Source organism: Lissotriton vulgaris, unplaced genomic scaffold (assembly GCF_964263255.1).
Source record: "Lissotriton vulgaris unplaced genomic scaffold, aLisVul1.2 SCAFFOLD_340, whole genome shotgun sequence".
In the NCBI taxonomy this organism is placed as follows: domain Eukaryota; kingdom Metazoa; phylum Chordata; class Amphibia; order Caudata; family Salamandridae; genus Lissotriton; species Lissotriton vulgaris.
In genome coordinates, this window is record NW_028249633.1 from 1,324,647 (window position 1) to 1,347,451 (window position 22,805).

At 45.3% G+C, this 22,805-nt stretch overlaps 1 protein-coding gene across 1 annotated transcript in view; it reads right to left on the reverse strand.

Moving 5' to 3' along the window:
• The window catches only part of LOC147663516 (uncharacterized), a 310,528-nt gene that overhangs the window by 135,166 nt on the left and 152,557 nt on the right, over window positions 1–22,805 (reverse strand). Inside the window, exon 2 of the mRNA XM_086950396.1 lies at window positions 17,932–18,018. Coding sequence (XP_086806522.1) covers window positions 17,932–18,018 — 87 coding nt within the window. The remainder of the gene's footprint in view (window positions 1–17,931; window positions 18,019–22,805) is intronic.

The following is a 22,805-nucleotide window of genomic DNA, read 5'->3' on the forward strand; positions in this document are numbered from 1 at the left end:
AGGTCCCCCAATCTGGCCATTTATAGGGGAACTGTATGTCAATGGCACCTTATTTCTGTTCATCAGAGACGAACGCCAACGTCTAGATTGACCCCCAAACGCCCAGATTGCCCCACCCCCTTTTGCACCCAAGCGCGAGCGCCCGAAGCATCCCCGCCCCAGTTTGATAGACCTCAGCTGCTGTCCCGGATATAAACATGATGACCATGAGTAACTGTTGTCCCTCGGGAAAACCCTGTTTTACCTGACTCTTGATGATGGCACCCCCGCCCTGTTTGAAAAGGTTAGCCAGCCTCGAAGGGAAATGCTCCGAAATGTTGAAGATGATGAAATGCACAGTTGATGGGAATCTTATTTATCCTCACTTGAGTTATAGATAGGACGATGAATAAACTTGGCATGAACTCAATAAGAATGTCGACATATGCACTGCCTGGTAATAGACCTCTGACTGTGACCGATGAGCGTATCTCCCAAGTATGTAGGATTGAGGGAGGAATTCACGTGCGTAGATGTCTTCTTCTGCCAGTTCTCTAAAAACTTGTTTTGTACCTATTCAAAGATTCACGAGCACCGAAGGAGAAGGGTCGGACGTGACGTACAGCCTGGCTGCAGGTCTTGGGACACGTGTGACCTCGACCAAAGGTGGAGCTGCAGAGCAACTAGATACGGGACGAGACAGCAATTCCCAACGTGGAAAATGAAACTTGACGGGCTGCCCTGAAGCCCTCCGCCTGCTAACCCACGCGTGCCTGGAGTCTCCGTCCCCCTTCTTTGGGCCCGATTGATGGGCCTGCCTGCTTGTTATCCTTTGCTCCCTTGGTCTCTTTTGTGTGTCCCAAGAACTCTGACCCAACTCCTCCTCTCTCCTATCGACTGTTTGAACACGCACACACTCTTTTCCATGTGACTTCACGCCAAAAGGAAGAACGGCATTCAGGTGGGAATAGGGTGTTGCCACGGAAATATAGGTGCCGAGCATAAGGCGCCGCTAAACGGATTGTTTAGGGAACAGGACTGTGGTCTAACAGCAGAGGACTGACCGCACCCTGCAACGCGTAAGGATAGAACCGAGCTGGACCTATAGCTCCACCGCCGGTGCTCAACAGCGCCAACGAAAGGACACGGACTAGAGCCTACCAGTGATGGCTCACTGCTAAAAGACACTGTGACGAAGAGACTTTGTATATTGGACTGATTCCGCCCTCAACTGCTTGGTCAAAATGTTCATTGGTCACATTTTTAAGTCAGAAACATTTATGCTATGTAGTGCTTTTGAAATGATAGGAACTCGACAAATGCAATTTCCTATGTGCTGCATTCTGCCCATCACATCAACTGTTCATGATTTTTGTGCAATATGTTAGTATTGACAAATGCTATTTCATCAACCACATGTTTATATGTACGCCCCCTTAACTAGGAGGGATAGGAAAATGAACTTTGTTGTTTATATATACCCCCATCAATTAGAAAAATGAACTCTGTTATGTAAAAAGGGGCGACTGTGGAAAATAGAAAAATTGATGTACATAAGCAGCGTTCATTTGCCCTCTCCCGTCCCCCTCCCTGTAGGCACCACGTATACCCTGAAATATTGACCGTATCACTCCGCCAGTAAAAGCCCGTGCCCATATGTACATGACAGCCATTTTTAGGCACCTTGGCCTCTTGCCCACTCATTAGAATCACTGGCTTCCCTCCTGCGCGCATTTGAGCACCCCCCCTCCCACTCTCACATGCATAGACCATGAAACCCAGCACTCTGCGCGACCCTGCTATGAAAGGCAACCCTCCTGCTTGACCCAGGCACCCCCCCCATTTCCCTCTTGAAGAAGCATCCTTCGCCTCAGCTGACATAGCCCCCCAGCTGTATCTGACTGCCCCTGTTCTTTCATGTACGGGTCATAAGACCTCTCTCTCTCTGTGCGACTCTGACCCTGCGCGCACCCTGACCCCCTCCTTCTCCCTCACATGGACAAGTCATAAACCTTCCTCCTGTGCAAGACCCTGTCCTTGGGAGTCACGGCCGCGCCTGACCAACACCTCCTTTCCTTTCATGAATAACCCCTCTGTTAGCAAACCCTCCCTCCGCGATGGACTGTCCACACATGTCCGAGGCCATCGCCTAAGCCGGGAGACACTATTTACTGCCCTTTATTGTATGGAGTCACTCCTCTTCAAAGGACCCACTATTGATCCTGGCCTCCCCACCCCCTGGGCTACGATCAGGCGCACACATCCTAATAATCAGCGGAACATTCAGCTGTGTCATTGCCCCCTCTCTTATCAGCAGGTCAAGGGTCCCTATTGTGAACACATGTGGGGTAGGATTGACACGAGGATTATGGGGTTGTCTTTTCTTTGTTTCACAATGCTGTGACTGTAATGCCAAGTGTTTTGTAAAGTATAAAAGACAGAGTCTCAGCTCACTTGTTAGAGCACCTCCCGATGGCACCTTGTTTCGTGTCTGACATGACAGGCTCTCCTCATGAGAATTAAACTCTGTTCTTGATTCCTGCTTCCAGCGCCCGTCTCTTTATTTTGGTAATTATTCAGAATGGGAACTAAGAGGCTTCTTGCGCCAGCAGCCTGGGCATCGATGGTAATATGGGCTCCTGTTCCACAAATATTCTTCCACTCGTCAAAGTTTCCATTTCCAAGGGTGGTCCTCACTTTTGAGGTTGCTAAAATTAAATAACAACTTGTCATTCTGTGTTGTATATATGTTAACAACACATAACTAATACGTTTCCTATATTATACCGCTCTTATTCCATGGGGACTACTCCAAAGTCTCTCATATACCACCAACTATATTCTCAAATAATCTAGTCCAATCGTCACGTAACTGCAAGTAAATAACAAAGTGTCACTTTTATCTACTTACATGGTAAGGAATGAAAGTAGAATGTAGAGTTTACTGAGTTACACTCACCCTTATTTGCCGTAGTCCTGTTTAAACGGATACCGTAGTTTCCTGTCAGTATCCTTTGTATAAGTAACTGAAAGTATAAATAAATATAACAGATACCCGTCTCTGTACTGAAATAAATGACCAGTTCCTCCAATTATATATACCTTACGTAACTCACCCTTAAGTCTACGATAATCTCGCGATCTGGGGTTTATCTCCACATAGGCGTCTCCTTAATATGGAAGCTAAGAGGGGAAAACGTATTCTCTTGTAGTCACTCAATAAAATTGTCTAGCACTCTCACAGAAATTGACTATAGAGAATAACTCACCCTCTCAGTCCATATCTGTTATTCTTTAACCCCAGTTGTAAAAGCACATTCCGCTTCCTCCTAGGACCATATAGAGTATAATTAAAGGACATACTACTCACTATGCTGACATAAAACATGACACTGTTTTCTACGAATAGTAGTAGCAATCGTTCTTACCTCAAACCAGGCAGCGCATATCCTTACTGCTCTAGTCAGCGTTCTGCATGGGCGCCATCTTAACGTGGCTATTTATTTATATTGCCACGCGCGCCATATTGTAGTCTGCTAAAGAAACAATAAGCGGCTTATAACTCAGTATCTTATTCGTAGACAAATTTGTCAAGCATTACCTTAGCTCTGTAGCATATGCGACGATCCAAGCATTATCTAAGCATTACCGTTGACAATTTCGGGCCAAAATAACACACCATAGCCATATATTATGTCTTAAAACCAGCTATCGATTTTCTACTAGGTAGTCTTAGGGGAAAAGATCAACTTACGACTTCGGGTTCCTCTTTTTAAACAAACTGGTATGTACTACGTTAATACACAAATTTGAACGCACAGCCCGTCGTTTGAACTATTCGTTTCCCGTATAGCGGGCGCCATCTTGGACTTCCCAAACACGATATCCTCAAGCCAATATTACCTTATATGTACCATAATGATACACAGGCTAACTTGCGAGTTGTTACAAATTAATCATCATCTATTGCAGATTTGTCAATTACAGGAGCAAGATAAATAAGTGAAAGTACATAAAAGAGTCCTGAATAATCAAAAATAGAAAATAAAGGTTAGATAGTTAGTAATAGGAAAAATATCAAAGAAAAAATATAGTGATTAAAGAGAGTGTATACGTGTGCACAGGTTAACCTCAACGATTCTATGATATACGGTATAATCACACACATTAAATCTATCAATTATATACTCAATTGTAATATTCATAATGTATATGGGTTTCAATATGGTATGACAATAACATGAATCAACAAATCGTAATGACACATATTCTAACAATAGTTCTATATACATATTCTCAGAGAAGTTAGCACATGTGTACTCAGTATTCAATGCTTATAAATTTCTGCACGCACATATTTGAATAAAGTACAAGTATAAGCTGTTATCTGGTATACATTAAGATACATCTCTGATTCGGCAAGGTTTCTCCATAACAATAAACCAATAAGAAGTTCATCAGCATTAATCGTAAAAACATCGTTTACATTGTACATTCACCATAATCCCCAAAGGGTCAGCTCTTATCTTAATCAATATACTAATTAATCTTGTCCCAGAAAAAATTGATATTCGTTATCTATATTCATACCTTTCTCTACCGCCTTAAGCTTCATTATCCAGATAACTTCTCTACGTCTCAGTCGTAACAGTCTGTTGCCCCCGCGGGGGTCTTGCATTACATGGTCTATCCCATAAAAGCTAAATTGATATTCATTCTTCTTCTCAGTGTTTTGTATAAAATGGGCAGCTATTGGGTATCTAGTGTCCCCATTCTTCCATGCTCGGAAGTGTTCCATCATTCTATCCCGAAGTCTCCTTATCGTGCTGCCAACATAAATTTGCCCACAAGTACAGGCAATAATGTAAACCACAAAAGTTGTGTCACAATTTATAAATGAATCAATTTCATATGTACCTGAGCCGTTATAACTGAAACTCGTGACCTTTTTCACCTCATGTAGATGGGCTAGGAAAAAGGTCACGAGTTTCAGTTATAACGGCTCAGGTACATATGAAATTGATTCATTTATAAATTGTGACACAACTTTTGTGGTTTACATTATTGCCTGTACTTGTGGGCGAATTTATGTTGGCAGCACGATAAGGAGACTTCGGGATAGAATGATGGAACACTTCCGAGCATGGAAGAATGGGGACACTAGATACCCAATAGCTGCCCATTTTATACAAAACACTGAGAAGAATGAACATCAATTTAGCTTTTATGGGATAGACCATGTAATGCAAGACCCCCGCGGGGGCAACAGACTGTTACGACTGAGACGTAGAGAAGTTATCTGGATGATGAAGCTTAAGGCGGTAGAGAAAGGTATGAATATAGATAACGAATATCAATTTTTTCTGGGACAAGATTAATTAGTATATTGATTAAGATAAGAGCTGACCCTTTGGGGATTATGGTGAATGTACAATGTAAACGATGTTTTTACGATTAATGCTGATGAACTTCTTATTGGTTTATTGTTATGGAGAAACCTTGCCGAATCAGAGATGTATCTTAATGTATACCAGATAACAGCTTATACTTGTACTTTATTCAAATATGTGCGTGCAGAAATTTATATGCATTGAATACTGAGTACACATGTGCTAACTTCTCTGAGAATATGTATATAGAACTATTGTTAGAATATGTGTCATTACGATTTGTTGATTCATGTTATTGTCATACCATATTGAAACCCATATACATTATGAATATTACAATTGAGTATATAATTGATAGATTTAATGTGTGTGATTATACTGTATATCACAGAATCGTTGAGGTTAACCTGTGCACACGTATACACTCTCTTTAATCACTATATTTTTCCTTTGATATTTTTCCTATAACTAACTATCTAACCTTTATTTTCTATTTTTGATTATTCAGGACTCTTTTATGTACTTTCCCTTATTTATCTTGCTCCTGTAATTGACAAATCTGCAATAGATGATGATTAATTTGTAACAACTCGCAAGTTAGCCTGTGTATCATTATGGTACATATAAGGTAATATTGGCTTGAGGATATCGTGTTTGGGAAGTCCAAGATGGTGCCCGCTATATGGGAAACGGATAGTTCAAACGACGGGCTGTGCGTTCAAATTTGTGTATTAAAGTAGTACATACCAGTTTATTTAAAAAGAGGAACCCGAAGTCGTAAGTTGATCTTTTCCCCTAAGACTACCTAGTAGAAAATCGATAGCTGGTTTTAAGACATAATATATGGCTATGGTGTGTTATTTTGGCCCGAAATTGTCAATGGTAATGCTTAGATAATGCTTGGATCGTCGCATATGCTACAGAGCTAAGGTAATGCTTGACAAATTTGTCTACGAATAAGATACTGAGTTATTAGCCGCTTATTGTTTCTTTAGCAGACTACAATATGGCGCGCGTGGCAATAGAAATAAATAGCCATGTTAAGATGGCACCCATGCAGAACGCCGACTAGAGCAGTAAGGATATGCGCTGCCTGGTTTGAGGTAAGAACGATTGCTACTACTATTCGTAGAAAACAGTGTTGTGTTTTATGTCACCATAGTGAGTAGTATGTCCTTTAATTATACTCTATATGGTCCGAGGAGGAAGCGGAATGGGCTTTTACAACTGGGGTTAAAGAATAACAGATATGGACTGAGAGGGTGAGTTATTCTCAATAGTGAATTTCTGTGAGAGTGCTAGACAATTTTTTTGAGTGACTACAAGAGAATACGTTTTCCCCTCTTAGCTTCCATAATAAGGAGACGCCTATGTGGAGATAAACCCCAGATCACGAGATTATCGTAGACTTAAGGGTGAGTTACGTAAGGCATATATAATTGGAGGAACTGGTCATTTATTTCAGTACAGAGACGGGTATCTGTTATATTTATTTATACTTTCAGTTACTTATACAAAGGATACTGACAGGAAACGACAGTATCCGTTTAAACAGGACTACGGAAAATAAGGGTGAGTGTAACTCAGTAAACTCTACATTCTACTTTCATTCCTTACCATGTAAGTAGATAAAAGTGACACTTTGTTATTTACTTGCAGTTACATGAAAATTGGACTAGATTATTTGAGAATATAGTTGGTGATTTATGAGAGACTTTGGAGTAGTCCCCACGGAATAACAGAGGTATAATATAGGAAACGTATTAGTTATGTGTTTTTAACATATATACAACACAGAATGACAAGTTGTTATTTAATTTTAGCAACCTCGATAGTGAGGACCACCCTTGGAAACGGAAACTTTGACGAGTGGAAGAATATTGATAAGGATCCAATAATCTTAAGAGGTAATACTGTTGTAGGTTATGGACATACTGAGCCATACAATATAGTATTGACATAGCAAGTATGGGGACACTCATCTTGTGGAGTGGTAAATACCCTGACTTGGTACCCTGGTTAGCGAATTCGAGCTAATAAGTGTAGTAACTTAAGCTTAGGATTATATAAGATCTGATGAACACTGAGCTAAGTGTTATAACTTGATGATTTTGTTTCAGGCTTTGCGACAGATTTGAAAAGGACGAGCTTGGAATATACAATGTAACCATGGAACCATAGGTGATTGTCTAGTATACAAAGGAGAACTAAGCACGTCAATAATACTGCTTTTGTTCTTTCTAATTCTCTCTGGCATGACGTTATAACTCACTCACTCACTCACAATTATATGGTGTAATATGGACTGGGAATAGTACTATCTTTACATATTTCTTCTATACTGGAACATACGAACTTGCAGGCTATAATACACGAAATTTGGGTGTGTGGAATCGTCACACTACTAACTCACCACTAGCCATACGTAGAACGTGTAGACTTATGGGAACTGTTTATTTGGTTACAGACCTGAGGAAGTCAAAGTGTTGCAATATTACACGACGAAACACGTGTTGGCTGATGTAACGAGTACCCATGGTGTAAATTTGAAGAAATAAGAAATAAACACAGAAGAACCTTGAACTGAAGAAGACTTGGACTATTCTATTCAATAATAAGGACAGTGACTTTTGCAAATTGTATTTGTGCTGATATGTACATTGAACTGATATTAAGAGTGCTCGGAGGGCATTGTTTGAATGTGGGTTTGGGGGCTGTTCCCTCACAAGGTAAAGACACCTGTGACCACACCCATGCTTTTGCGTGTCACACATTGAAACCCCATGAATGCCAGTATTCTATAATTGAAAACAAAATGCTTGCCTGTCCCATGAGCTGTTGAAAAGGTTTGGATATATGTTTGGGGAACAGAATTCAATGTTTTTAAGTGGCTACAGGTAATGTTTTGGAAAGAGCCACATACGAGAGGAGTGACTGATTTAATGACATTCTATCCTGGGAAGAGTTTCCATCTGAGATTCTGTCTGACAATAGGATGCCATTCACTTTCATCACAAATGTTGTAGCTTGTATAATCCCCAAAGCAATGGCCACGTAGAAAGGATGAATTTATTAAGGATGATGTGGTTTCAGGACTGTATGTGCAAGATTATTTTGGAGCAATGTTGTGGGTGTACCGTAATACACCTAATAGTTTCACTGACACCTTTTATGGCTTTAAGGAGAAGAACAGTTTGAGACATGCTGTTTACCAAGTGGTTAAACCTGGTCAGAGGAGGTTTGAGTAAGTTGTCAGAGGGTGGATGCGTTAAGATTCTTGATAATGCAATAAAATCATGATGAGTCATAAAAAAGCAAGAACAGATATGATGTGATGAAAGGTACAAACAGCTGATAATGGGTTTTGATAATCTTGAGCGTATGAAATTACCCAAGATTCAGGTTGAGAAGGGTCATAAAAAGATGTTTGTTCTGTAAAGCTGGAGAATGGTCAGTGGTGGTATTGTGAACAAGTGGTTAAAGTGAAGAAGATTGATAATGCCAATCTTGACAGCGATCATTCGGCACAATTTAAAGTCATGTTTAATAAAAGATTGCAGATAGCTAGAAGAAGACGATACAATCAGTAGAGAAGTCCTAATCTTCCTTTAAAGTATTCAGATTTTGTTTTATCCTAGAGTATACATCTGGAAGAAGATATGGTCAGTGGAGAAGTCTTTGTTTATCTTTGGTTTTAAGGATTTTGTTTAATCTTTACGCATTTTCATAGTTATGTAGTCATACTGTATGTTGAACACCTATTATTTATTCTATATTAGTTCTAGGATAGTTTATCAGTTTATTGTTATGTTTGATTTTAAATGTTTGCACTACTTATCATTTTGCATAGGGTTATTTTCTGTTGTTTGGAAATATGGAGTTGTCTTATACTCAGCGCACACCTGAGCATTCCAGAACTCTTAACACACGTGGTACGTGGAGATCGGAAATGGTCAGATACGGGTGGACAATTGGAAAGACAGTGTTGGGGTTGGATGATCTTTCTTGACACTGCTGTTGCCATGTTATTCTTTTGAATAAAACATCTCACCCGATGACTCCAGTGCCAGCATCTTTATTCTTCACTGTCAGAGTTACCACACAAACTGTCCAAACAGATATTTTGTTGTTCATCCGCCATTTTTCTTCCACCAAATGTGGTAAAAAAAAGTTAGTGAAGTTTCATTGGAATTCACATCTACATACAGCAGAGTAAAAAAACATACATATTTTGACCAGTGTTGGTACTTGGTGTAAGGAGGGCTGGGGGCTGGATAGGGTCAGACTTATATTGAGTGATAGAGGAATACTTGCAAATAGTTGGAACCCTGGAAATTGTTCTGGGTAGCATCCTGACTGACCCACTGTGCCTCTCTAGACAGAGACACACTGTGCAAATCAGTAGTGGTTCTTCCCCTCATGGCAACAGTCCATCCTAAACTGCAAGATGAGGCCACCTTCAGAGGGAAACACAAGCAACCCAAACTGGTTTCAGCCTTGTTAGGGTTTTAACTGGTCCTGTGGCAGAGTGTGCAAGGGAGCCGTGTCTGGACATTTCCTCTTACCCTTTTAGTTTGCTATAATGAAGACAAAAAGGTGACCGGAGGAGCAAATGCAAATGGTCTAATCCCCTGTCAATCACTCTGAGAGGCATTCCAATCCATTATTTTTCATCAAACACACGTAAAGTAAGATTGTTACTGATTTACTTAAGGAGGGCTTTGTCTAGAGTGGCACAGTGGGTTACAAATGATGAGTTGGCATGCCACCAAGATCAGTGACACAGAAAGGCGTCCCTTCAGTGTATGAGAATCTACATAGCCACCTGTACATTATGGAGTCACAGACACCCTATGGAGCTGCCTGGTCCTGCAACACAGGTATGCATTGCAGACTCTTCTCAACGCCTCCTGCACTGTACATGTTTTAAATCCTTCAGATGCCCTCCTGCACACCCTCTGCCTGGCAGAGACCTGTCACTTTTGGCACAGGTGCATGTCACACAAGCAGCACCCATGGAGTCAGCAAAGAACATTGAAACATTTACTTAGGAGTCCAACCACCAGGACCCCTCTGGAGATAGCGTGCCTCCATGGACCTCAGAAGCACGGCTTTAAGTGAAGCAGGTCCTTTGGGGTCTCAGACCCAGCAGCAATTAACAATCTACTTTGAAACAGGCCCCTTTGGGATAATTTATTCAATTTGTCAACCATGACAACAAAAGACCGGAAGGTAATCCATCAGTGATTCGATTTCAGTTTACATCTCCCATGGTTTACGTCATCTAGCATTCCCTAAGAAGATGTAATGTTTTTTAAGATTTTGTGTTTTTATATATTTTTTTCATGCAACATGTGACTCTTGCATGTTAGGCTGAGTGGTGCATGAATAAAAGATCTGAAGCTGAAACTGAAGGTAGTGCAATGTTCTCACATTTTATGTCTGTAGGCTATACAGGTGTGAACCGTATGTGCACATCCAGACCTTGGCCTCTATGCAGAGGGTACAGAGCAATGGTCACATATGTGCCATAAGTAATTGTGGGAAAGTGTGAAATATGCAGATGGAGGAATTCAGAAAGATGTGGGGAGGAAAAGGTTATGTCTAACAGTGACAGACTGCTGAAGGAAGTGGTGTGAAGGGGAGTATAGGGGAGCTTGTGACACCTCCAGAGCCCCTACCGCTTCCACAGACCTTGTTCATGTTTAATTACGTCTTGCATTTTCAGAATTGGAACATTTTGAATACCACATAAAACATATTGCTGTTCATTTAGCTGATACAGCTGAAATGCACTTATAAAGCCAATAGGCCAGGCGTGTTTGAGGTGCATGTGTTGATTGCTATGTGAGATGTCTGGATGAAGTAACATAGAACTCACAGCCATGCACCCAGACACTGGTCAGTTGGCACACTGAGTAAAGCACAGGATTGTAGTTTACATGTTTTAATTCGCACCCTCACTTACATACGCCGCTCCTCTCGGACAGATTTCGCACCTTTTAGAGACCCCGCCCCATCTTTTTCATCCTCTTTAAAGCACTGTCCAAAAGAGCACGCAGCTTTGCATATTACCTTTCAGTCTGCCTTCCCACATAGAGAAATGTCCCCTGCACACAGGTGTTTGGGATTCTCATCTAACATTAAGCCCTCACTGGACTGGGTTTTGGTGGGTGTGGACTATGAACATATGTACAGACATATCCCACGCACACAGGTGTTTGGGATCCTCGTCGAACACAGAGTTCTCATTGGACTGGGCTTTGGTGGGTGTGGACTATAATAACATGTACATAACTATCCCCCCACACACAGGTGTTTAGGATCCTCATCCAACATGAAGCCCTCACTGGACTGGGCTTTGGTGGGTGTGGACTATAAACCTATCTAAAGACCTCCCTTCTGCAGTGACGTCAGCACTGAAGGTGCCCTCACTCTGATGTGACGAGCGCCACGGGAAGGAAGGGTCACTTTCATCACATTCAATGAATATTAGCCACTAATGGAGGTAAATAAAGATCTGGCCTTCTGAGGCTGGGGCAGGCAGACCTGCACCTGACATTCACCTGGAGACAGGCCCCCCAGCTGCATGAAAGGATTGGGGCTGGGGCAAGAGTGGGAGTCGGTGGGGGTGGACGTCCCCTACATACAGTGCACCTCACCTGGCACTAGGTAAACTAGACTGGGAGGCAGAGAAAGTAGCAAGATAAATTGGTAATTAGCAGTGAGAAGGAAGGAAGTGGGGTATAGAGGAGTGGAGAAAAGGATGAAGGGATAGGAACGAGGGAAGTTAAGCAAAGGGAGGTATAAGGATGAGAAAAGTGAACAATGTGCTGGGAGGGTTATGCACCGGAATAATGGAAGTATGAGGAGGGTTAGGGATGGGGGTAGATTAGGATGATGAGGTTATCACAGGGGAGTCATTGCCTGAGTGAATTAATTGGATTGACACATCGTAGGTAACATTACTGAAGGTTTAAGATGTCAGCTATTGAAGAAACTGTGTGTAATTTGTACCACTAGCATAACGCAATGAGATTGAGTGTACATATACAGTAGTTATTTAAAATATGTCCTATTGTTAATTTCAGTTACCCCTGACGAAGGGCCCCAGAGGCCCGAAATGCATTGGGCAATAATAAACTGCTTCAGATGAATTTCGCTTCAGTACGTGTTTTTGAAGAAGAGGTTCGGATGGCCCACTTAAATATGAGAAAACCCAGGCAATTGCATTTCCTTGCATGTGGATTTGAATGATTTACAGCGTAAGAGTGGAGGAAATACGGAGTAAAATGTGAAAGAAATAAGAATATTTGCAAATGCAGCCCTGCTGTGCCACTGGTCTTGGAGTTGAAAGATAACCCCAATTTTGATGCTGACTAGGTAAAGTAGGACCAGATCTGCCACCTGAGGAGGGAGGGGCTGCTGCTGAAGGACACCAAGAGGTGAGATGTGCCACAGGCACCCAAAACCTAATGTACACTCCCCCTGGCTCTACATACATGTGTGTCAGCACCGGACACTGGCTCTAAATACATGTGTGAACACACTTGACACTGGATCTACATACATGTATCACTGCACCTGACACTGGCACTGCATGCATGTGTAACAGCATCAGGCAACTCTGGCACCGCCTCTATGTGTGTCTGTGTGACAGCACCTGCACATCTTACACTGTAAGGCACATATTTACAAGGGCTTATAACCGCCAGAACGTCACTTTTTATGGCATTATGGTGGCGATAAGTCCTTCGCCTTATTTACAAGGTGGCGTTAAGCCATGTTAAAATAAAGCCTCTTTTCACACAGGACTTGGAGTGAAAGAGATGGGTAATGGGTGTTGTGGTGAGCATTCCGCTGCAACACCCATTGCTTCTGACGCTGCCCCCTATTTCCAAGGTTGATGTAAATATGAGGCAGCACCAAAAATAGGACCAAGGAATACCTGGTCTTAACCTCCTGAAACAAAGAGAAATGATTAACTTCTCGTTTTTGCTGTTTCTATGTGTACTACATTCTGCAGCACACATAGAAAGAGCAAATCACTAATTGTGACTGTTTATGTGCAAGAAGGGACACCTTCCTGTACATGAACAAGCATTCCCTGCAATGCAGACACCATTGCACTAAGGTGCAATGGTGCCTTCATAGGCACTAGGCAGCTAGATTTAGCTCCAACGCTCTAGGGAAACTGCAGGGATGCGCCACATTCTTGCGAATGTGGCGCTTCCCTGCATTTTTAAACGGATGGTGCTCGGTGCTAGCAATTTTAGAGCTACACTGCGCTCCACCAGTTTATGCAAATATGCCCCTAAGTATGTGCGTGCATTTGTTGCATCTGTGTGTGTGTGTGCTGGGGCAGCACCTAACACCTCTGGCACTGACTCTGTGTGTGTGTTGTGTGTGTGTGTGTGTGTGTGTGTGTGTGTGTGTGTGTGTGTGTGAGGCAGCACCTGCACCACTGGCAGTTACAGCCGCCTAGTGACCCACTTCTTCTGGCCCAAAATGAGAAACGATGTGCACCAGCATTGCCGATCTTGCCCCACGTGCCAAGCTAGTGGAAAGAGCGGCCGCAAACTAAAGGCCCCCCTGCAACCCTTTCCAGTAGTCACGACCCCATTTGAGAGGGTCGGGATAGACATTGTGGGGCCCCTGGACCCGCGTACAAGACAAGGCCATCGCTTCATCCTGATACTGGTAGACCACGCCACCCGCTACCCTGAGGCTATTCCTCTCCGGACCGTGACAGCCCCAGTGGTCGGCCGGGCCCTGATGGGGATCTTCTCCCGTGTGGGGTTCCCCCGAGAAGTCGTCAGCGACAGAGGCACGAACTTTATCTCTAAATACATGAAGTCCCTCTGGCAACAGTGTGGGGTCACCTATCGCTTCACGACCCCCTATCACCCCCAAGGAAACGGACTTGTTGAGCGGTTCAATCGCACGCTAAAAGGGATGATCGGGGGATTGGAAGAGCCCCTCCGTCGCCAGTGGGACGTGCTGCTGCCGTGCCTCCTCTTCGCCTACCGGGAGGTCCCACAGAAGTCCCTAGGCTTCAGCCCATTCGAACTGCTATATGGGCACCCAGTGCGGGGGCCGCTCAGCCTGATCAAAGAAGGCTGGGAGATGCCTCCGGCCAAGAATCCTCCAGATGTCTTCCGGTACCTCCTCACCCTCCGCAACCAGTCCCGGCGGTTCAGAGACCTAGCCAAAGCCAACCTAGAGGCCAGTCAAGAGGACATGAAGAAATGGTATGACCAGAACGCCTCATCCATTGAATTCGAGCCGGGGCAACAGGTATGGGTAATGTCCCCCACGGAGCCATGCGCTCTCCAAGACAAATGGACGGGACCCTTCAAAGTAATCGAGCGCAAGGGGCCTGCCACCTATCTGATCGATATGGAGTCCTCCCGGAATCCACTCCGAGTCCTCCACACCAACCGACTGAAGCCCCACTTTGCACGAACAGAACTCAGCCTACTGATGGCCACAGACAATGGGGTTGAAGACGACTCCGAGCCTCTCCCTGACCTCTTGCGGACCCAGGAGCAAGACGGTTCCGTGGATGGGGTCCGACTCTCGGAGACCCTCACCAGAGAACAACGCCAAGAGTGCCAAGCCCTCCTGTCCCAGTTCGCCAGTCTGTTCTCCCTCACCCCAGGTGTCACTTCCTGGTGTGTGCACGATGTGGACACCGGAGACAGCCCTCCTATCCGCCTCCGGGCCTACCGCGTACCTGATCGGGTACGGGCCTGCATCCAGGCAGAAGTAGCTAAGATGCTCACGCTCGGGGTCATCGAGCCCTCAGACAGTCCATGGGCCAGCCCAGTCGTACTGGTCCCCAAAGCAGCCGCCCCCGGAACCACACCAGAACTCCGGTTCTGCGTCGACTACCGGGGCCTGAATGAAGTCACCAGAACGGACGCACATCCCATCCCCCGGGCAGATGAACTGGTCGACCGAATGGGAGCTGCCCGCTACCTCAGCATCTTCGACCTGACAGCAGGTTATTGGCAGATCGGCCTCACACCCCGAGCACAAGAACGTTCTGCCTTCTCCACCCCCGATGGCCACTATCATTTTACGGTCATGCCCTTCGGTATGAAAAATGCCCCAGCGACTTTCCAACGGCTCGTCAATCAGGTCCTGGCGGGGCTTGAAGAGTTCAGCGCCGCCTACCTGGACGACATCGCTGTGTACAGCCACCATTGGACCGAGCACCTCCACCACCTCCGAGCAGTGCTGCAAGCCCTTCAGCGAGCTGGCCTTACGATCAAGGCCAGCAAGTGCCAAATTGGACAAGGGTCTGTGACCTACCTCGGACACCAGGTGGGAAGCGGCCTAGTGGCCCCTCTACAGCTGAAAATTGCCGCCATCCAGAACTGGCAGCCCCCTATCACCCAAACCGAGGTGCGAGCCTTCCTGGGCCTCACGGGCTACTACCGAAGGTTCGTGAAAGACTATGGTACCATAGTGGGGCCTCTCACCGAACTCACGTCAAAAAATCAGCCCAAGAAGGTGAACTGGACCTCCGAGTGTCAAGCGGCATTCGAACAGTTGAAGGCCGCCATGTGTTCCGCTCCTGTGCTCCAGGCCCCAGACTACAGCCGGGAGTTCGTCGTCCAGACGGACGCCTCCGACCAGGGCATTGGGGCAGTCCTGTCTCAGGTGAACACTGAAGGCCTTGATCAACCGGTGGCCTTCATCAGCCGGAGACTCCTACCACGGGAGCAACGCTGGAGCACCATAGAGAGGGAAGCCTTCGCTGTGGTATGGGCCCTCAAGAAGCTCCGGCCCTACCTTTTCGGCACCCACTTTCGGGTGCAGACCGACCACCGACCCCTGCAGTGGCTGATGCACATGCGGGGGGAAAACCCTAAGTTGCTACGCTGGTCCATATCCTTGCAGGGTATGGACTTCACCGTCGAACACCGGCCTGGGTCCGACCACGCCAATGCGGATGGCCTGTCCCGGTTTTTCCGCCTCGACGAAGAGAGTCCCCAAGAGGATGGGTGACTCTCCCCGCCTTCAGCTGGGGGGGACGCATGTTGGACAGGCCACATGAAGGGCCGCTCTCCCCCGGCTCGACCAGGCCCGAGCCCGGTCACACCAGCACCACGCACCACCCTTGCACGTCCTCCGTCCCCTCCGGGACCCCTGTCCTCGAGCATGTCGACCTCGTGGGCCCGATCCACTGCCGGCCCACGCGCCCAGCCCGGGCCGCCATCTTGGACACTTCACCACGTGGCCGGCTGGCCCCCGGCCGACCTCAACCCTGGGCCTGGCCAGGCCTCAGACATCCCGGCACCGCCATCCACCCAGGAGGTGAGCGGGCTACTTGGCAAGTCAATGGGAGAAGGAGGTGTCGATGGCTCTCCCCCACCAAGTGCCGCTCGCCCATCGCCTCCCCGGGCGCTGGCTCCACCCCCCTGCTGGGTGTCTGGACTCCCTCATCCCGGACCTCCCGACCTCCAAGTGCGAGGGTCCGGACATCAAAGCACACCAGCCCTATAACTGGGGCAGCTCCAGAACAGGAAGGCAGTTGTATCTTGGAGTCGAGAGACGTAAAGAAGAACTCATCCTGGACGGACTACTGGCGCTGCCGTAGCTCTGTCCTGTGCACCATCGTCCTGCCTGTTGGCGCTGCCACAGCCGTCGTAACCTTCATCCTTCATCGTCACCGGGACCTGCAGGCTCCGCCGCGGACCGTCGTCCTTCCTTCATCCACCTCGGGACCTGCTTGGCTCCTCCACGGCCCGACCAACTAGAACGCCGAGCTCGAGGATTGAGAGCTATTTTGTATCCATTGGTAACTAAGACTGTCCCGCTACCCTTTTCCTCAGCCAGAGATCAGAACCGAGGGGACCCCTGAGTCCAGACCTCCTTGTATCGTACCATCGTAACCTAAGAATTGCATATAAAGTCTCGTTAACCTTCATCCTTGTGTGGTGTCCGTCTGTGGGGGGGAAGTTACTTGTCTGTACAGTCGTTGGAGACGGCTCTCCCTGGAGACCTCTCCCCGTAATCTCGGCCGACCCTCCCGGTCCGTCTAACACTCTACAAGTGTGTGTGTGTCTGTGAGACAGCACCTGCACCTCCAGTACTGACTCTACAAGTGTGTGTGTGTGTCTGTGAGACAGCACCTGCACCTCTGGCACGAACTCTACGTTTGCGTGTGTGTGTGACAGCACCCAACATCTCAGATAGTCGCTCTATGTGTGTCTTTGTGACAACATCTAACACCTCTAGCACGGACTCTACATGTATTCACTTGACACCCCTGGCACTAGCTCTACACGCAAGTGTTACAGTATCGGACACCTCCGGCATTGGGTTTAAGTGTGTGTATGTGTGTTTGGTAGCACCCAACACCTCTGGCACTGTATCTACATGTGTGTGACAACACCCAACACCTATGTTACTGGCACTACATGTGTGTGGCAGGACCTGACAGCTCTGGCATTGTCTCTTCGCTTTTTATTCTGACAGCACCAGACACCTCTAACACAGACTTTAAGAGCAATCTCCGAAGCCATGCACTTTGGCAGAGTGGGAGACTTACCAGTGAGTGCAGCCAAAACCACCACCAGCAGCAGCGAAAGCGCACAGACACCACAGAGCAGAAGAAACACTCTGGAGGATAAAGTCACTGTAAGAGAGGAGACAAAACATGGGGTTACAGAAGTGTAGGGAACAAGACTCTACAGTATAGGGCTGGGCCAGGATTTAGAGCTTCTGTCCCTTACTCAGAGACCCAGGGAGGGGGTCAGCCTAGAACCTCTAAAATCTGACATCACTGGTGGTCTCAAAGCTCCCTGGGCTTCTTGGTTCTAGTGAGAAGGATACCGACCAGGGTTTTCTGCCTAAAATACAGAAGTGGGCTTTACCATTGCATGAATCACTAAAGGTTTGCAAGGAAATGCCCACCTTTTCTGGTAATGACGTCTTAAAAATGAACTCTTTTTTAAACACATTTTTACTGAATTTAAAGGCCAGGTCCAAAGAGCGATGTATTCTCATCTCATGAAATGACCCCTGAACAGTAAAACACGTGCTGGGTGACATTAATGCAGACATGATCACACGTGCTCTGTTCTGCTCCTCAGTTTGATAAAGGTAAATACATTCATCATTTTTCTTACTGGTTTTGTCCCATGCGTTATTCTCTATTGAGGTCACTCAGGTAGGTCACAGTTTCAAGCAAAGGTTAATGGAAGATTCCAAGTTCATCTAGTTTTAGAGCTGTTGATTTACTCCAGACACAGCTCCAAAAATCAGTGGAAGACTCTACAGAGAACCTGCTCCTGCTCTACGGAATGTTCAGAAGGGGAGCAGCTGAGTAGAGATGTTAATATTGAGAAACTCAAAGGTAATATAAAGAACGAAACATTTATGTATAAAAATGAAATTGTATCTTTATAAACGAATATGCCTGTTATGAACTCCACATCAACCCCGACTCAGAAATATGTGGTTAGAGCATGCTCTGAGACCTAGGCTGGAGGTCACTGATTGACAGGTCACAGGTGAGGTGGCACGTAGTCTGTGGACAAACGAGCTTACCAAAAATCCCATATCAAACCCACAGATAGGTGCAGCGACAACACAATGTACTAGGGAGATTGACCCCAGTAAAGAACACATGGCTGGACGGGTATGCATGCTCTTAAAACACCATAAAGTCAGATGCCACATAAAGTTAGGAACATATAGCCATTTAGGACACAGCACAAACAGTACACACAGTGATCACACGCTCCCCATTCTGGGCATCTGGACACTTTACCTTCTGGCCGTATTGTGTCTACTCAAGGTCGAGGCCCACCTAGATTCCCTATCAAATACATTAATTTAAGACACAAGAGACAGCGGTTCACATTCCTTACCAATACAAGATCACTGGAACTTTTTATGGCATTCAGTAAATTGTATAAAAAAAACATTTCAGATTGGCCGTAGTTTAGACAGTCTTCAGACCCTATGCCTGTAACTGCTCTCCCAGCCGCAATGTTAAATGAAACTAACTGCTCCTGTTTTGCCAAATGCCAAATGCCTCTTGTTTTTTCAAAGTATTTCATGTTCAAATAATGAAGGCACCTGTTTCTATAATAGTTTAAGTTGATTGGTAACTTGTAATACTGCCTCTTTACCTGCATGTGCCATGTTGTGTTTCTTTATGTATTCTATATTCTCAACAGAGCTTTGCTCATACAGCATTCTGTACTGCTTGTCAGTTGTAACCTGGATACTGCTGTACTAGGACTGGATGCTGTGCTGTTCAATAAACCTTCATCAAATTACAAGCTTCCCTGGATTATTACAGCACCATCATTAGCTTGTGCCTCTATTCTGTAAGCCCCACCACCTCTTCAACCATGCAGCGAACCCTATCAACACACAACTCACCAGCATCCTCAACACCTCCATCTCTACAGCAACCTTCCTGGATGAATGGAAACACGCAGATGTCAGACCCCTCCTAAAGAACTCCTCCACTGACCCCAACAATCTCAAAAACTATCACCTGATCTCCTTGCTCCCCTACCGGCCAAAGTACTCAAGCAAACCATCAACCAGCATCTCTCCAAATTCCTGGAACTGATCCACCTACTGGATGCCTCTCAATCAGGTTTCTGTGCCAACCACAGCACTGAGTCTGCACTGATTGCCACCTTAGACAATATCAAAACACTCCTGAACCATGGAGATATTGTGGCCCTGATCCTCCTTCACCTCACAGCGGTGCTCAACACAGTCTCCCATTACACTCATCAACAGACTCTACAGCATATGCATACAGCAAGATGCCCTCAAGTGGATCGCCTCCTTCCTTACTGGATGTGCACTGAGCATCCGACTGCCTCCCCCCACCTCCACACCCAAAGACATCATATGTGGAGTACCACAAGAACCATCCCTCAGCGCCACCCTGTTCAATATCTACATGACCCCCCTCGCTGACATTGTCAGATCCCAGAGACTCAACAGAATCTCCTACGCAGACACTTAACTGATCTGCTTGCTCTCTGAGGACCCCTCCAACACTTAAACCAAACTCAGCAACGCCACGACCAATGTAGAAAAATGGATGATAGACAAATGTCTCCAACTCAACTCTGACAAAACTGAAGTACTGATCTTTGAAAGAACACCTGCACATGGAACCAAAGCTGCTGGCCTGCAGTACTTGGACCCACATCGACCGACCATACTCGCAACCTCTGAATCATCCACAACAGCCAACGGACCATGAAGTGGCAAGTCAACACAGTTGCTTCCTCCAGCTTCCAGACATCTTGCATGGCCCACGGAATATTCAGATGGGACCCAATAAACATCAACACACACAGGGGGAGGATGAGAGGCACCACCCTTCCCTTCAGCCTCCCTTCTTCGATATACACACACACAAAAGAAGGGAAGGGATAATAGGAAGGACTATTCTGTCCCTGGGGGCTGGAATCAGGATCCTCTCAACACAGAAAAAATCTAAAACTACCTCGGGGATCATTCACTTCATTTTTATTTCGAAGTTCCCCTGGCAGGATTAAAACTGGTTAAAGCTGGGGCTTTCAAGATCCTTAGTATCCGTGCTCTCTAAAAACGTGTTATTTCTACATGTTTTGGCCTTCTCTAAGCCCCAAGGGGTTGGCAGACCTTCCTCAGGATTAGGATCCCTCTTGTTTAGGCTATCTTTGCCCTCCCCTACATACAGTACCTTACATCTTCAGGTATGTGTGTGGGGATTACTGTTTCTCCTTACTCGTTTGCACTGCGATTTTCCTTAGGAATATCCAAGTTTCATCTGTTCGCTTCAAAACCGGAATGGTAATGGTAACACCTCCCTTTAGTCACAGTTTCGTCAAGGGACTGCCGTTAGGCTCTTGCCTTCTGCTACCCTCAATGAAGGGTTGAGGGTGGCAGATATTCCTGAGGAAAATTGCAGTGCCAACAAGTAAGAAGAAACAAAATTCCCCACACACATACCTTAAGATATATGGTACTATTTTATTTTGACATTAGAAAAGTTTTGTTTGAATGCAATGAAATAGAACGTAACGGATATTTTGCTAACCAAGTATTCTGTCAAGGAAGTTCTGCTTGGTTGTAGGTGTATGCTGGTACGATGGTTTCAATTACTTACCGGCAATCTTCATTACTCCAAAAGCCCTTCTTCTCCTCCCACTGCTTACTATTTGAGGTGTTTTAACCTCCTTTGGCATCATGTGACCTAGCTGAATCCAATCACAAGGACATCAAGTAAAACACTCTTCCCTCTCTTCATGCCCCTCCAACTACAGTGACAATAACAAGAGACAGATCCCACAACACTTCCTTTGCTTTCCAACTCTATGGAAAGGTATTCCGCTGGTGAAGGAGAATAGGAGGGTGGGGCCTAAAGTATTGATACAAGAAGAAGGGTATTTGGAGTAATTAAGATTTCAGGTAAGTAACTGAATCATTACCTCCTCAACCCCTCTTTTCTTGTACCACTACTTACTAATTTAGGATATACCAGAGAAATCAGAACAACCTGATTTCCTGATAACTAGCAAGTAGTCTCAATTGATGCAAACATGAAAAAATGAAATGCAAATTTAGGAGATGCAATCCTTTAACGAATAGCAACCTAGGACCAAATTCATAGATTCAGTATTCAGCACATCCAGCCGCTAATGAGAAATGCAAGTAGATCTACAGCCCAGGTCGCAGCTTATAACCCAAACAGAAGCCCCACCCACCTCAGCCCAGAATGCAGCCACACAGGATGCAGTGGGTCTGCCCTGTATTCCATTAGCAACTTAAGTCATAGAAAAGAGAGACTTTATACATATTCCCAAAGTCTCAGTAGATGTCTTTTGTTCATGAGGCAAAGCATCAAAGTTCACAAACAAGTTATGACATGGTCTATAGCCTTGAGATCTAGACAAGTACATTTTCACAGCTCTTAACACATCCAGAGTATGTAAGGCTTCTTTCTTGGCACTCAGAGGTCCTTGAAAAAAATATAAAATGATCTCCTGATCCTGATGAAAGGGAGTCAGAACTTTATTAAAAATTGATCTGTCAGAAAATATTCTCAAATGAGGGGGGTCTGATGGACAATGAACCCAGATTCCTAAGTCTACGAGCCAATGTGGTAGCCACCAAAAAATATACTTTCAAAGACAAATGCTTCAAATCTACCTCTTTCAGTGGCTCTAATGGAGGAAGTTGTAGTGTACTAAGGACTAATAGAAGATTTCAGGGAGGAGAAGTGACCCTAATATTTGGATTCATTATTGGAAACCCTTTCAACAATCTTGCACCTATATAATCCATTACAGAAACATCGCAAGAAGCTCTGATTGCCCTTATAGCCGCCCACTGAACTTTAACAGTAGCAACCACTAAACCTTCGTCAAAATGATCCTGCAAGAAATGAAGGACCCATCA